At 39.6% G+C, this 17,505-nt stretch overlaps 1 protein-coding gene across 2 annotated transcripts; it reads right to left on the reverse strand.

The window, feature by feature from the left end:
* Positions 1-225: 225 nt before the first annotated feature.
* On the reverse strand, positions 226-9,449 carry LOC141801099 (uncharacterized). Of its 2 annotated transcripts, none has more exons than XM_074684014.1 (4): positions 9,249-9,449; positions 5,912-6,009; positions 4,494-4,566; positions 226-1,784 (listed from the first exon to the last, which is right to left on the reverse strand). In XM_074684014.1, exons 1-4 carry the CDS (start codon positions 9,319-9,321, stop codon positions 1,231-1,233), a joined length of 798 nt encoding a protein of 265 aa, XP_074540115.1. In that variant the 5' UTR covers positions 9,322-9,449; the 3' UTR covers positions 226-1,230. The 2 variants fall into 2 exon arrangements, with proteins under 2 accessions (XP_074540115.1, XP_074540106.1); XM_074684005.1 differs by having other exon boundaries at positions 5,912-6,012; positions 9,249-9,446.
* Between the last annotated feature and the right edge of the window lie 8,056 nt (positions 9,450-17,505).

The following is a 17,505-nucleotide window of genomic DNA, read 5'->3' on the forward strand; positions in this document are numbered from 1 at the left end:
TGAATCTTTAGCTGTAACGCAGCAGTCAGGAGCATGAACTTGGTTCAGGGATCCTGCAGGAGGAGGGGAGGATGGCTAAAAGTAATAGATATAAAACTATATCACTAGGTGCAAAGCCACAGGGAGCTGGAGCTACTGAACAACCTCTAGACAAAGAAACCATAACACCACAGAGGCAACCTTAAATAAAAAATGAATGCGCTGATCCAAAGAAGAGAAAGGTAGTCGCATCGATCCAGTGATGTTTTATTCTTTCAACACTTAACTGTTTGTATCTTATTGACAACTTTTTGAAGACAGAGGTGAACGAGTTCCCTGAAAGATTAAAGTCTTACATTTAAAGAAGAGAAATCACAAGTGAGGTCAACACACAAATAAAATCTTAAACATGGCTGCATATTTGCATTGATGACGAAACGTGGGCCAGTTGGATGAAGCAGGCACAGACTGCGGCGTGTGTTATGAGGCGGGATACATAAGTACTCTGAGGTGCAGCGAGAAAAAACAAAAACTGTCAGGCTCTGAGAGATGTGCAAAGAAAACAGCGTCAGGGAAACTAGAAGGTCTTCAGTCAGGAGAAGCTTCCTGGATTTTGGTCCTACTTCAAACTGACCGTTACAACTGATTGGAGCACAACGATATTTTATTTAATCAACATTTTAAAACAGTCCTACGCTATGATGAAAGATTCATGCCATATAAGCTGAAAGTGAGCAGAGGAAGACCAAGTGCTAATGATGTTAGAGACGAGATTAAAGATCGTCAACAATCAAATTGGCTGCATCTATTTCTCCAACGACATTTTTACACAACGGGAGAAAATGCAGAGCTTTTCTGTTTTAAGGGCACTTCATTTACAGACAACATCAGCTTGGTTCTGCCCCTTTTATCAGCTAGTTCAAACTTTAACTTACAGCAGCCAAACCATCATTTGGATTTGCTCTGGTTGTAAAATCCCTAAAGAAACTGAATTTCCAACTGAATTTTCACTGCAGCCTAATGCCAAATGTTCTGGTTTCGGGCTTGAGGTTGGGATGAGGGAAGGGAGAGTGGGCTCCAGAAAACCAGACTGATGAACCCCAAACCATTCAATAACTAATCAGGAAACTAAGTGCCTTTTTCACTTTCTGATGTGAGGGTTCATGAGTCCTTTTCCTGGGCCCAGAGGTGAGACACGGCACAACTAACTCCCAGCCCTCATTACCGGGCAAACTAGTCAGCTAACGTAGCCTATGCAGCCACCTCTGCAGCAGGGGCGGCCTCAGCCTCAGGGGCTGCAGAGCCAGTCTCTGCCTCAGCAGGCGGAGCAGGGGGGGCTTCATCTACTGCTGCCGTACCAGCGCACTCTGCTGCAGGGGCCTCTGCTGGTGCCTCTGTGGCAGCCACCTCTGGGACAACTTCTGTGGCAGCGACTTCTGCAACAACTTCTGCGACAGCGACTTCTGCAACAACTTCTGCCACGGCGGCTTCTGCAGGGGCAGCTTCAGGAGCTGCCTCCACTGCTACGGGTGCAGCAGCTTCTTCCACGGCTGCAGGCTCAGCAGGAGCAGCTTCAGGTGCAGGCTCAGCAACAACCACCTCTGCGACCACAGCCGGGGCTTCTTCAGCCACGGCCTCGACGACAGGTTCAGCAGCGGTCTCTGCGACAGGTTCTACAGGGGCGGGGGCAGGCTCTGCAACGGCTTCGGCAGCTGGAGCTGCCTCTACCACTGCGGCAGGTTCAGCTGCACATGCCGACACTTCTGGTGCTGCGGCTTCTGGTGCAGGAGCTGCTTCTTCTGGAGCTGCAAAACCAAAATGAATACATGAATACATCCATTAAAGATTTAAAAACAATTCTTATTTTAAAAATAACCAAAGTTATTCAAAGGATAAAAAGTTTACCCCTTAGTAATGAGCTCTTGATAAAAGGGAAAGCAGGTGCACATATTTGCAGAGCTTTTTAGGATAAGGTGAAGTTTGAACTTTTGGGTCCCTGAATACCATCAACAAGTGAAGCAAGGTCAAAGGTCAAGAGCTGACGTCTCTCAGGTCTAAAGGGCAGAGCAGCGCAATATTGGAAGAGAGGATAAGCCCTAATCCTAACATGTTAGCAGGACAAAAATATAACTGCTGACCTCACTGAAGCCACGAGCTTCAACAAAAAACAGGAAAAAATATCCTCTGGTTTAGAGTGACTCTTTAAAAAACTGATTTATAAAACATAATGCTCCTGTTTATTTATGATGCAACATTCAACTTTGTGTTGATAATTTAGTCTCAGAAACTTTTTGGATGAATAAAAAATGAGACAAAAGCAAAGTCTATATTCTAAAAATGTCATCACTTTGGAGAGTTACAAATATTTTATGTCCAGGTTTAACGGCTCAAAACAAACTTTGTAACTAAAAGGTGATCTTAAAGACTCCTTTTTTGTGGTTACATTTTGTGATACAGTAAAGAAATCCTGAAGACAAATATCAGAAAGGAGACACTAAAACTGGCACTGAGTGATTGCAGGATGAAAAAGCCACATAACCCAAATGGTTAGATCAGAACGGCCATTTCTCCTCAGACCTGATTTAAACCTTTACCAAAACATCAAAGCTAGAAATCTCAGTTTAGGGTGTGCTTTGTTTTTTAGTTTGATTTATTTTAATAAAGTAGAGCTTTGTAAACAACACTTGGCGAGAAAGTAAATAGGGAAACCACCTCATTTACTCATAATGTCACTGTGACGCATAACTTGCTGTGCTGTTAGCATATTTGATATAGCTCTAAAGGTTGTGGGGATTTGTCAACAATGAAGGACAAGATCCAAAACTAACATTTTAACCAAATCTATAAGTCAGGTCCATTTTGGATCAGCTACATCTTCCTCAAATTCCAAATTAAACCCTAACTAGAGGTCTGCACTGCAAAAAACTGAAATCTTATCAAGTGTTTTTGTCTTTTTTTTAAGTAAAAATTGTCTTATTATACTCGATATGAGCCACTTTGGACTCATCAATCCAGAAAAATGTCTTGTTTCAAGTTATCAGAGTACAAAAATGAGGTTTGAATCACTTGTAACCAGTAAAAAAAAAAAATCTACCTATGGAACAAGAAAAAAATTGCTTGAAAATTTCCTTGAGACTAGAACAATGTCTTAATACAAGTAACTTTTCTCTTGTTCCATTGGCAGATTTTTTTACTACTTACGAGCAATTCAGACCTTATTTTTGTCCTTAAATAACTTTAAACAAGACATTTTTCTGGATTGGTCATGTGAATTTGGCTCATATTAAGTCTAAAAAGGAATTTTCTACTGAAAATAAGACAAAAACACTTGATAAGATTTCAGTTTTTGCAGTGTGAGTCAGAGTGAAAAAGGGAAAAGAGGTAAAGAGCAGCTCGGGAACATTGAATTTTACTGTTTTGATACTGACTGAAGTTTTCATCAGGTCGACGTTATCTTTGACTACCATCACTTTAACAACATCACCATGTGCATCTCAGTTTCTGTCACCGTTTCCTGAAATTTTTCCATGATTATGTAACCAGATCGCCGGCCAGTTTGAAGCCAAGTGGTACGACTCCAGCACCCTAGAGAGCTGAGGCTTACGTTCCAGTTGCAAAAATAAATAGAAGTTTTCCAGCTTCATGTTTGTAACTAAACCAGGACCAGTCTCTGCTTAAAGCCATCACAGAGCAGTTAGCTGCTCTGGGCTCAGGGCCATGGTCCCACTGGGCTCGAACTGGCTGAACAGACAAATAATTCACAGACAGGAATCAAACTTGACAGGCAAGATAAAGCTATTGAGAGTGATCAGTCTACCATGTTTGATGTTTTAGTGGGGAAGCCAGAAAGATCTGCTGTGGTCTCTCTGCTTCCACTGTCTCAGGACTCTCAATGAGATCAATCATCAGAAACACCAGAAAAATTATGACCCAAGATTTGTGATTTTTATTGAACTAACCAAAAAAGGAGTCTGTAAAATAAGCAGCAGCTACCATAGAAAATAATACTGTGTGTATTTATCAATTTCTGTGTGATCATGGCACCATTGTTTTCAGTTGACTGACCTCTGTAGTTCACCATGTTTCAACGATACGGTTTAAATAAAGTTTGTAGAAATGTTCTAACAGGAAAAGCTAAATAAGGATGAGTTTGGAGATCCTTTAACTTTTATTTAACACATAAATGAGTCAAAGTTAAGCCCAGTGCTCCAGCTTATGGATAAATTTCATCTTTAGAAAAGTAGCTTTTTAGAATATTAGCTTCAAACATGCCAAATCAAGAGGTTTATTATTATTCTAAACTTAAAGTGTTCGTAAAAAGGGCAGATGTCAACAAAATAGTGAGTGTCTCTGCTGAGCACATCTAATCTTCCATTAACTAGATTAAAGTCTGAAAATTTAGTTTTTCCACTGCCTTAAAGTATTCGTAAACAATATGTCATGCACAAGTTCCCCTCAGGATAAAATGTCTGTGTATGTGTGTGTGTGTGTGTGTGTGTGTGTGTGTGACTGACCTTTGGCTGCAGTGCCCATGTTGGCCAGTCTGTCCTCATAACGCTCAGTATCACCGTTGACCGTCTTGTAAGCCTGAGAGAGAGAGACAAAGCAGATATGTACTCACTGCATGCCAGCACACAACTCCTAACCGTCTAAAAACGATAACATTATTATGAAATGCCACCTTGTGCTAACTTTTTTGCTAGCATGAGCCAAGTGCCTGATGGTACACATGAACAGCTCTGCTCAGACAGTAGCTGCGTGTTGACCGCACAAAGAGCCTCCCTGTGTCTGAGCGGAGCTGAGGTCTGCCACACAGTCCGGTCTGTCCTGAGGCTGCAGGCTGAGGGTCCATTTACACAACAACAGTGTAGGGCAGAGGTGGGCAAACTTTTTGATTCATGGGCCACAATGGGTTCTTACATTTGACAAAGGGGCCGAACCAGGAGCAGATGGATGGAGTGCTTTAGTAACCTATCAGGGTATCAGTTGTTCATTCCATGTCTGTTTTAGAATCCAAAATGGGAAAATGGATAACGACTTGTTATTCATTTTTTCGTTTCCAAATCAAAAATCTGAAAACAAATAACGGTCTATTTTTAGCTGTCTTGATTTTGTTTCGAAATTAAAATTAATTCTTTCCTGGTTTTAAAAATGGAAAAACAAAAAAATAATAAAAGACTGTGTCAAAATTGTTTGTGTGATATTTTGATCAGAAAAAACATCAGAATTGCAGGAAAAATAAAACATTAACAAGGTTTATTCATTTAATTTTTTCAAGTTCGGCGGGCCGGATTAAAACGTTTAACGGGCCGCATATGGCCCCCGGGCCGTAGTTTGCCCATGCCTGGTGTAGGGTGAAACTAAATTTTTTGTTGCGTTTTAGTCGACCTTAAACGCTAACCTCTGAAAACGGCCTCCAGAGTGGGATTTTTCTGAAATGCCCCCGACACCGTTGCTGTGTAAGCAGTAAGCTGGCGTTTTCAGTGGAGACGATGATGTCACACTCCGCTTCACGCATACAACAGGACAACAGTACCGTTGATACAATCGTCGCGAACTGTCATGTTTTGCTTATGCTGCTCAATCTGCTGACCGTCTTTTAACAAAATGTGCATCTGTTGCTCCACTTTTGAAGTTAGCAACGACCTAACTCTACTTTGGTAGAGAGCCACCAAAAGCTGCTTCTGGACAAGACAGTTATAGCGCCGACTATAGGCCTGGCATGTGTACTACAGCGTTTTCAGTCCCTCTGCGTTCCCGTGTAAATGCAGATATTTTCACTGCATTTTCAGATGAAAAGTTGTCGTGTAAACAGGGCCTAACAGTTTACTCCAGGACAACACAGCCTAAAGATGTAGCCTGCGCTCTTCTTTGTGGTTTAAAGTGGAGGAAAGTTCTTGCTCCAGTGTTGCATTTTCACACAGATACTCACATAGACTACAGCAGCAGTGAGGCCTCCTCCACACAGAACAAAGTACGCCATGTTGGTGGAGCCCCCGGGAACCCCGATGGCCATGTGTCGCACTGGAACTGCTAAAAGACACAAAAGAGAAGCACAGAAATTAAGCCACTGATTACAACAAAATGGGTATTTCCTTCGTGGTTGAGAACATAAAAACAGAGCGTGTCAAAATGCACCTCAGATGATCTTTTTTTTTTTGCCCGGTTGGAAACTCATTTTTTCAGACTCTGCAGTAAATGCAGGCTGAGCACAGATCTCAGGTAAAAAATCAGAAAAGTTAGATTGGATTTGAGAACTTAAGGCCATTTCAGGTAAAACTTTCATCAGGAGAAGGACTTGTGGCGGATTGTGCATTCTGATAGCGTCAATGTGCCATCATCCTTTAATCCAGTTACACAAGACAGCCCTGGTCATTTGTAGCAGAGGAGATGGAAAGATTTAGCAGCAGCCAAACTAAACACTGAACGGCCCCCTTAAATGAAATCCCCAGCACACAAACAAACACTGAGACACTTCCTGCTTCACGTACGTCAATTTGCTAAAAACAAACAACTTTCAGTTATCTCTCAGACTTGAATTTCCAGAAACCGTCACTTTCATCACCGGGACTCCTCGAGGATCTGTTGAGCATTCAACAGGTTGTGGCTTTAAGTCGAGTGCGGCTGGCTTATGCTCGACACATCCTGAGAAAAAGATTTGCTGGTGTTTAAAGGATTGCCAGTGGTGCATGCAGAGGAGGACAGAAATAAAACCTCCCTGCATCCCAAACACTGTCTCAGCCTAATCTCTTCCTACCTGGACCACACACACACACATACACACACACAATCTAGCAGGGAGAGTCTGTATATGCACTAAAGAGTGTGTGCGTGCACATGTTTACAGTACATATGATATCTTTAGCATGATTTACACAATCAGTGTGTGCACATGCACGTGGTTTGCTGGGAAAGCTGAGTGGGCCATCTGAGCAGTGAGGGAACACAATGTACAGCACACGCCCCCTTTGTCCTCCACATGTTTCATGTGTGTTCAAGCTAATCATAAGTCATCCTGTGTGACTTTTGCTCTGGTAGACTGCTTCCATATGAAGACATAAGATCCTCACCTGTCTCCTTCAGATGTTTGACCGATCACAAATCAATAGATCAATGAATGTTTTAATTATTCACCGATAAAAGTGAAAAAAAAAAAAAGTAAAATTCAGATCACTTACTTCATCAGTTAACCACAATACATAAATTATTCAAAACAAAGGTCATGATCTCCACCAGAACAAATGGTACAAGAGCAAGTGTTCAGGTCAATTTCATCCTAAGACCAATGTTAATATAATTTAGGAGTGTCGCATGATGAATTCCATGATTTTTTTTTTTTAATTAAAGAATAAAATGACCTCACCTAAGCAGCAGCAGCTGCTTTGAATTCATGGAGACGTGTTGACTTTTAAGAAACAGGTTTGCAGTGACCTTAGCGTCACCACAGGTAGCCATTGTGTGTGGTTTTGACTTTGTCAGAGGGGATTTCTGTAAAGCTGCTGGTCCTTGAACAGGTCAAATTGGTGGATTGGAAGATCTACTTCTTTAAGACTGTGTGACCTTCACTCTGGTTGGATTTTCCAAGCAGATTTCAAAAAGATAGATTTTTTTTTTTTGAGTAACTTTGAAATGACTGATTTTAGCTTGACCCTGCATTCAGATTGAAACTTTGATGAAACATAACCATGCTTATACAACACAGATGACTAAATATACTGTTAAGTGTCATTGTTTGCACCAATACAAAATGACGTAGTTGTGTAGGTCACAAACAGTGACTACAGCCAGGAGACTCTGCTAACTTTGGTTTGAGCACAGGTGAAACTAACAAGACAAATTACTGAACCTTGTTCCTCAACTGAGCTGCTCATATGGTAAAGTAACAACACAAATTCAGGTGATTAACAAGCAAATCCCACACAAACAGAGCAGGACGTCCTCTTGTTGTGGATGCTGAGTGTTTGCAGCAGGGAATTCACCTTCCTCTAATACCCATGACACAGCAGCACTACGAGGCAAGTCCAAGTCCAGGTTATTTTAAGAGTAATCAGTTAATCCCTGCGCTGAGGGCCCAGCCTGTAAAAATGGACACGCATGTCAGGCAACAGCAGACAAAATGGCTGCTTTGACAGCACAGACACACGCGTGTGGACATGTATGTTGGGTGAAGGTGCTCTCCTGCTAATGTCTGTCAGTGCCATGTGCTCAGTGAGACAGAGGAGGAGGAGGAGGAGGGGGAGGGGAGGGGTCTGCAGACCTGCAGGGTGACTATGAAAAAAGAGCTCTGTAGAGGCCCTGACAAACACAGCCACACTCTCCCTCAGCTCTCTAAACTCTTCTCTGAGTGACTTTGGCCTGAGCCTTCAGCCAGGACTTCCCTTAACTTCTCTTTCTATAACACAGGAAATTAAACCAGCAGTTTGCCCCTAAGGCTGAATTCCACATGCTCGGACACCAAATGATCTGAGGAGGACAGAATGAAAAGAAAAGCATCCTGAATAGATGTGATGAAGCTTCAAATCCCCCTCCCCCTCCTCTTGTGCTAACGTCCTAAAGTCAGGTCTGGATTAAACATGCATCAGCAAAACACTTTGAGGGTTAAAGGACACGTAACGACTCTTGGTTGCATCAATTATTTTTTTAAATAACTATTAAAGCTTTTGAGGAGCACAGCTGATCCCCATGTGGTCAAACTCTAATGAATGAAGAAGTCTGGAACAACGTGTCACCAAAACCCACCACACAGAATCAACCCACAACTCACATTTATTTGCATAACGCGCAAGAATCAAGCATTTGGCAACAAAATCTAAAAGATTTGATTTAACCAAGTGAGAAAACATCACACTGTAAAGAGTGCTGGTCCTGAATGTGATGCGCTCTTTCATAACCACTCTGCAAGAACTGCGTGTTCCCAAAGCTGGACACACCTCCTCCCGGCTGCTGCCTGCACAATGGAGAGCTCAAAGATGCGGCGCTTTTTTGCACTTTCTCATGTTTTTAATGACCACAAATCAGACAGATTTAAAGAAAACAATTATTTGCTGAACTTTTATGCTGAATGCAAATGAAATTCATCGAGTTCACACACTTTGGACAGTTTAATAATCTGAGAGAGTCAGAAAATTGATAAACCGTTAGAATCCAGACGCGCAATTAAAAGAAATTAGGTGGAGTAAAACGCAGCCAGCTTCTCAGCTCGAAGGAGACTTTTCATGAGCACACAGACCGTGTGAACGTGTCAAAGGGTCAACAGGAGCTAAACTCACCATTTCTGGGGGTGGGTTTGAAAGCCCTCCGTGCCAGCGGCCCGACTTTCTGCCATGCCCGTCTGCAGAACATGTTGGCTGGGTGGTTAGCAGCAGGGAAATGAGTGTGTGTCCGCGTGCTTCCTGCAGGTTTTAAAGGTGATTGAGGAGGAGCGCAGAGCTGCTGTCCAATGCTGATTGTTAAGTGGACACCCCGCCTTTCACTGAGCACAGTGCTCCGACGCGCCCCCTGCAGGGCACAAACACATGATGCTGCACAGCTCTCTGTTTGATTGTTGGGTCCTGTGGAAGTGTTTGTGATTTATCCTGTCATTACATTTCTTCTTCTCCATTAAACTTCTATCTTTGAAGTCTTTTTGAATTTTAATCCACGAGGGTGTCCCGCTGACATTTACAGAGATCACTTTATTTTAGGGAATGACTCCTAGAATAAAGTGAAATCATGCTGTCACTGCTGTGACTGAGGGCAGGATCAGACATCCCTCACGCTGTTTTCAAGAGGATTACAGTCCCATGTAGGAAAGAGACAGAGAGCTGTGGTTGCATAATACACACTGTCCCAGAGCTGCTAAAGGCCTGTGACAGTGGACAGAAACAGAGAGGGGACACACACACACACACACACACACACACACACACACACACACACACACACACACACACACACACACACACACACACACACACACACACACACACACAGATATGGGGGAGAGATGCGCAGCTCTTTTTATTCAGACACACTCGTTTATGCATGACTGGCAGGTGGAAATAATGCAGACCTGTGAGAGATGACATCAGTTAAACCAGAGTCCAGAAGTGGCAACAAACAGTGAAGTGCAGTGTGTAAATCGCCCCCTAGTGGTCAAACAGGAAGGCAGATGGCTGCTTAAGTGTGTTAAGGCAGTGATTCCCACGTGTTATCCTAGGGGTACGCAAACACATTGTAGGGGGGTACGTGGTAACATTTGATAATTTATCAACTTGGAAGTGCTAAGATAAGCCTGTTATTAAAAGTGTACGTGTATATATATATATATATATATATATATATATATATATATATATATATATATATATATATATATATATATATATATATATATATATATATATATATATATAATGATTAAAATAAATAAATAAATATATATATATATATAAATATATATATAAATAAATATAAATATATATATATATATATATATATATATATATATATATATATATATATATATATATATATATATATATATATATATATATATATATATATATATATATATATATATATATATATATATATATATATATGTATACTAGTTTAAATACCAGAGCTCCATTTTTTGTGGTTAATGTCACAAGAGTTGTATGTAACAGAAGTAAGTTGTTAATTTTGATTTAATATTCGTTTATATTATTTTTTTCAAGGCAACATTATTTATTTATATGTTTAATTTGAGTATAAAATGCCAGACAACTGTATGTTGAAATGAAGAACATGAAATAAAATGATTTTTATTTAATAACCAGTGGTTCTGTTGTCATGTGTTGTAGAATTGATTGACAGCACGCATGAGCGAGGGGGTAATCGTGATATGACAAAATGGCTTGAGGGGTACAGAAGACCAAAATGGTTGGGAACCACTGGGTTGAGGCACTGTTTATCATACGTTTTGTCTTTATGGTGTCGCTAAATTTGAAAAAATCTTCTTCAACTCACACAAATTCTCTTCATCTTCACCCTACCACAGATTTCAGATGTTAAAGTCACTGTTATGTGCTGTGCAGCTCTGGAGGCAGGCCCTATTTGGGTCATCATCACAGCAATGACATTAGTATATATTCATTTTTGGCACTTTTTTAAAATGATTTTTTATTTTATTTAACCTTTATTTAACCAGATGAAAACCCATTGAGATCAAGATCTCTTTCACAAGGGTGACCTGGCCAAGAGGTCAGCAGCACGCGTAATGACAAAAACATTAATAGAGCCAAAATACAATAACTTAGGATATACATATTTTTGTGAGTGCAAGGTGTTTTAAGTTAAACGCAGAGCTTTCAGCATAAATAACAATTCATAAACACATGCACCGTTCCCTGGTCTCACGCTGTTTGTCCATCAGCATGGATCGAAAAGCTCCAAGTGAAACAAGCTCTGAGAGCTTCAGTTCAGATTGTAAAGACTCTAAAAACTCTCTCTGACCTGAGTAATTTCAATTACACCAAGGTTTGGAGCCAGATTAGGCAGTGCTGCGGTTAGTAACTCTGGGAATGATGTTAGGTGGAAAGTTTTCTGGTGACAACAAAACAGATCCCTCTCTATTATGATTCAATGTTTTTAAGAGTGTGTGCCAGAACTACTTGGAGAAAGTAAGTGCTGATGTTAAATAACTTGATGAAATTAGAAAAATGAAATCAAATGAATTGAAAAAATTTGAATTTCTAAAATTAAATTTGAAAAAGTCTAAATTTAAAATACAAAACCATTTTTAACTGTGAATATTTTGTTGTTTCACTTGCATTGATGCAGGTCACCAACTGTCTAAACTTAAGAATTAGCAATATCAACAAATCAAACTTCAAGTTTTTAAAGTTTCACACCACCATGTGATTTTTGTGTATTTTTTTAAAGTAGTTTTAAGTTTGGGATTAATGTCATTATTTAAAACAGCGTCCCCCAAAGTGGGAGCCAGGACCCCCTGGAAAGTGAGAAAATGCGGTAGAGGGGTCACAAATGCAACCCAAAATCAGAAATGTGCTACAATTCTATATACTATTCATACATTATCCTAAAACTACAAATAAAAATAGTGGGTGAATTTGATTTAAAACCAGACAAATAGAGAAAGTTTAATCTGTTTTCCACACTTCTTTGTTGAAAACCCTGAGGCGACTAAACCAGGATAGAGACCAGTTGTGTCGGTGGCTGCAGGATAATTTAAAAAAAAGAAAGAACAGTACTATGTGCATACATACATAGGTAGTCTAATGGTGCAGCTCCTTCTCTCTGCTTTCTCATCGCGTGTGCAAAGTGCTGTTTGTGCATGAGTAAGTATGTTTATAGCATGATTCACTCAGGATGAAAAACAGAATGTCCCCTGAGGAGATTAATGCAGCGTATCAGCGGTTAAAGGCTGTCCTCGATATTTATTAGATGTGGATAAGAGCCACAAGATGGAGCTACAGTTGCTTTAAAGCATTTCATTGTTGAGACCATGGACTGTATGATACATATAATGTGTTGAAACCCAACCCATTAGACAAACAATAAATTAAATCTTAAGTACACTCAAAAGCTTCCTGAAGCAAAGGGAACCAATAACATTTTCTTTACTCAACAAAAACATTGGTGATGTCACCTTTTTTTGAAATGTCACTAAAGTCTGTTAAGTCCTGATAAAAAAGTAAAACTTGTTAATGCAATAAATGCAAGGAATGTCTCATTAACATTTAAAACAAATGTTGTTTTTCTGAAATGAAGCAGGTCCACTGCACAAAAACAAGTCCTCCTGCAAATATTTACTTGTTTGTGTCTTGAAACAGCAGTCCCAGCTCTGTGAACACGTGCTTCTCTTTTTAGTTTGGTTCCCCACATCAAAACATCTTTTAGGTGTTCCAGGCCACAATTGATTCAGACAAGACATAATAAACATTATGACATGACTTCTCTCTCAGGAGGCTTCAGATTGAGCAAGCTTCAACCAGAGTTTGAATAATTTGGCAAATTAAAGACATGTTTCTGAATCAATATTTTAGTGTTTTCTCTGATGACTTCATCAGTTGTTTAAAAAAAAAAACCTGTTTAAATTCAACCAATGTAACAATTTTTTAGTAAGATTTTCATTTTGTTAAAAATATTTTTTTGTCCAACATCAAATGTGTGACTGAGGAATACAGTGGTTTCAATTTTGTGCTGCACTTTGAAGGCAGGATTTTTTCCCCCCAGGGCTTTGACAATTGTTATTTTACTGCTGCTTTTTCTTAATGTATAACCACTGATGACCTAACTGTAAATTAACCTTCACATAATGAAATCATTCCCAAAGATTATGACCTTAAAGTAGTCATAAAGACTATATAATGAGTTTGCAAAACACCACAGAAGCAAAGACAGGGTGCAGCCTGTCACAGTTTCTGTCAGAAAACTCAAGAATCACGTTTTTAAACATTCTTAGGATTATTTTCTCCTTATCCGTCGAATAAAACTTTTTTTCTTTTTTTTTTTTTAAAACCTTGAGAGGAAATCTCTGTGGAAACAGAAGGAAACATAAAGAGCTTCCCTCCTCAAAGAGAAAGACTTTTCCCACTCAGCTGCTGAATGTTGCACCAATGTGGTGCAGGCATCTGCACACACACACCTACACACACATTAACTCACGTACACTCTGTAGGCCTGTTGGGCCTGCAGCAGGGGTCTGGTCTATAGTGCACTGGAGTTTTACCTCATCATGTGACGACCTCTGAATCAGCGATTGGACACAGAAACACGTCATGTGACTGAGTTTCCTACACCCACACTGCTCATGCACAAGACCAGTGCATGACTCCTGCAACGTTTGATCCATTTGCACACATCGCTGTAGTGGGAACTTATGAACAGTCAGGATTAGATGGTATTAGAGTGTAGAGTTCAAGTTTAAGATCACATTGTGCTCACATAAATAACAACATATAGAATGAGGCTGGATGTACGGCTGGTCTGATGCTCTGAGCTGTTCTCACTTTGATTTTTCAGGAACATTTTCAGACATTTGCAAAGACAAATCCTTAAAAGTGAAGGGTTCTTTTACTGAGAAGAAAATAAAAAAGTCTTATTTAAAGTTTTGTTCTGCATCCAACCCATCACTCTGCCTGACATGCAGGAAAAGCATGTGAACTAAAGCCACTTCCTAACTCTGCACAGCTCCATGAGTTTCAGGATCATCAGAGCCAGAGAGAGAAGGATTAAAAGCTTCAGGGACAGGCGGCCAAGTCTGACTCCAAATGAGAAGAGGTTCATTATTCTCTTCTGGTTTCAGTGATCATTTTGACTGACTCAGGGGCAAAGTTTGATGAGTTATAGAGCACACTGAAATTTAAGGTCTAAATAACATTGGCATTACAGCTGAAGAGTACAATTATACTTTCCCGTAAAATACAAGTATAGAGGTACATACACAAACCAGAGTTCATCAAACAAGAATGATTTTTGCTCAAGTTATACACCAGTTCAACTTCATAATTAAGGTAAATCCTCAGCAAAAACAAAACTAAACAGACAAGCAAACAAAGAAACAAAACACAGGACAAAGAGAAAAAAAACAAAAATGAAAACTGATCAACTGGGAAAATGAACTAAACATAAATATAACAGAAGAAGACTGGGAGAACATGAGTTTTGACACGTGGAAAACAACAAACTCTCAATTTTGGAGAGAATTCTCTTGGAAACTTCAGATCAGATATTTTATAACTCCTATTATTCAACAATAATATCACACCAGGATGCTGGCGCAACTGTGGAGAAAGTAAGGCCAACCACACTCATATCCTATACTCACGTCCGATTCTGGAAGAATATTGGTCCGCAGTTAAAGAGAAAATGGGAAAGATATTTAAATATGACCTTTCCTTAGACCCCCAAAACTTACTCATGGGATCCCCCCCAAAAGGTCCTCTCACTCAAATCTGACAAATATCTGTACAGAATCTTAAGAATAACTGCAATCAAACAGATAATGAAAAATTGGTTATAACCAAATCCACCACAAATAAGCAAATGGATTGAATCGATAAAAGAAATATATAACATGGAAAGAATTACACATAGTATAAGAAATCTCAGTGATGTTTTCAAGTTGCGATGGAAGAAGATAAATGAACTAATGCAATTATAATAATACTTGAAAAACATGGGTTGAAATAGAGGGGAAAAAATATCTAGAAATATTAAAAAGAAGATGCATATTGCCAGTGCTGCTCTGTTTGTTTTATGTTCTGTTACTTTTAAAAAAAAAACATTATTATTTTCATTTTCATCCTTGTCTGATTAAAATGATAAACTTCCCTTGAGTTTCGCCCCTGCCCTTTTAAAAAAACTGTGCATGCCTCTGGTCCTCACTGACCCCATGGTCAATGCTTGGGCCCTAATAACTGCTAATGTTTCAAGAAGAACGTAAGAGCTACAAAAGGGTCCTTGGTGACCCCAGGTCAGGTTTTTGCCTCAATCATGATAGTACATATTCAGATTAAGGTTGGGGGCCTTGCTGACCCTGAAGTTGGCCCTAAATAATGATAACATAAAAAATCCACAATCAAAGTCGCAGGTCTAAATATCTAATGGGGAATGAGACGACAGAAAGCAGGGTGGCTTTAACCTCTTAAGACTCGAGCTTGAGTCTGGTCTGCATTTTTTAATTTGCCTTGCTATTTTGGATTAGTAAGACCTAATAAGTACAATAAGTAAACTTGGTCTTTGTACGAGAGGTTTGATTATTTGTGTTATAAGTTCTCTAAAAGGCAGGGGTGGCCAACCAGTCAGAGACCAAGAGCCACAAAAATGACCATACAGAGAGCCATACAGGGGTCCTACAAACACACCTTCTCTCACACATAAACAAAATGACATAAAATGAAAATAAATATATTTCCAATTTTCAAAGCAAGATTCATTGTGTTGTGTTAAGCCTGTTTAAATTCATATTAGAGAAGAGAAACTGAAACTTCAGTATCAATCTGTACGCCTAAACATTGATCAATGCTGATTCCAACGTTGGCATCACTATATCAATGTTTTAGATTGATCGGCACACCACTACTCTTAACTGTATGTATATTTTAATGAATGGATCGAAGAGCTGCACACTGAAAGGCAAAGAGCCACATGTGGCTCCCGAGCCGCAGGTTGGCCATCCCTGCTATAAGGTGTTTCTTAGTAGTGTTATTGTACTTAAATATGTTGTTTTCTTCACTAAAATGGGTGTAATGTTGTGATTTCCTCAAACGATGATGTGGGCAGTGTCCCCAAATGTGGCTGATAGGCCAAAATACAAAAAAATGAAGTATCATGGATCTGAGAGGCAGAAATGTAATGTCCACATATGTGGACGCTGGGTCTTAAGAGGTTAAACCATGGAGTGACCAATGGGCAGGATGAAAGACCAAACCACAATAAATCCATGTAAAAGAATCAGGACAGACTGTAGCATCTGTGGTTCAGTCTTTATTTTGATCCGATGGTTTAGGGAACCCAGCTCCTGGACTGAAAATGTCACCCTGTGTTAGGGGAGGAAGCTACTAACAGCTTTTTGCCTTTAATGCAAAACTCCATATGACATTTTCTTTAACTCTCTCATATGTTTTTCATTTTGTAAAAAAGATTGCAGAGTCCTGTCAAGAACATTTTTTGTACTTCTTACAAATACTAAAAAGAAAATGACACCTTGTCTTTGTTTGCCTCAGCAGCCCTCAACAAGCTCTGATCTCAATCGTTCAGTCTTAAGTTTCATCAGCTCTGAACATCAACCAGTCAAATCAACAGATAGTTCATTCAATGATGTAATGTTTCATGTATGTGCTTTGTTGTTTTCCTGCCTTTTCTGTGAGCAGCTCATTCTGGGGTGTGACATCAGTTTGATCTGAGAGCAGGCTTTGATGTCAGTGTGTGTGCACAACAGACAAGGTTCAGAAACAGGTTTAATCAAGAACAAACTAAACACTAAACAAATAAAAAAATCGATGACTTTAATCCCTCAGCGGCTGAAGAAAGGGAATTAAAGTTCAGTTAGAGAAGATAAACAGAGCCGCTCACGGAAATGATGAGCCAACAGTTTTCAACCATGAATCACTGCAACCACATGGTGGTTAAAAATGTTCATGTAATGTTTGCAACACTGAGTGGAGACAAACGGACAGACACACACCATGAACTCATGATTACACCACACACAGATACCACTTTGCACGAACGCCCAAAGGGTTTGACGACCAGCTGGGTGGAGTGGTGAAAGAAGCTGTAAAGTTTGTTTTAATATCATTATCAGTAAAATCATGTTGGTGACAATGATCTTTATTCATAAGTAAATGTATTTATTCTTTAAAAGGCCTTGTTAAAGCCTGTTTTCCACCATATCTGATGGTTTATGACCACATTCAACCAGGTGGAAGCTGTGATCAGTGATTTAAAGACATGCACTGTGCTGTCCGTCCCCAGTTACACACATTTATGAATTTGGACATTTTTGCAGAGAAGTTATCAAAACCTACAGAGGAA

Source organism: Halichoeres trimaculatus, unplaced genomic scaffold (assembly GCF_033239565.1).
Source record: "Halichoeres trimaculatus isolate MK-OKI-2021-1 unplaced genomic scaffold, fHalTri1.1 fHalTri1_scaffold_2, whole genome shotgun sequence".
Classification (NCBI taxonomy): domain Eukaryota; kingdom Metazoa; phylum Chordata; class Actinopteri; order Labriformes; family Labridae; genus Halichoeres; species Halichoeres trimaculatus.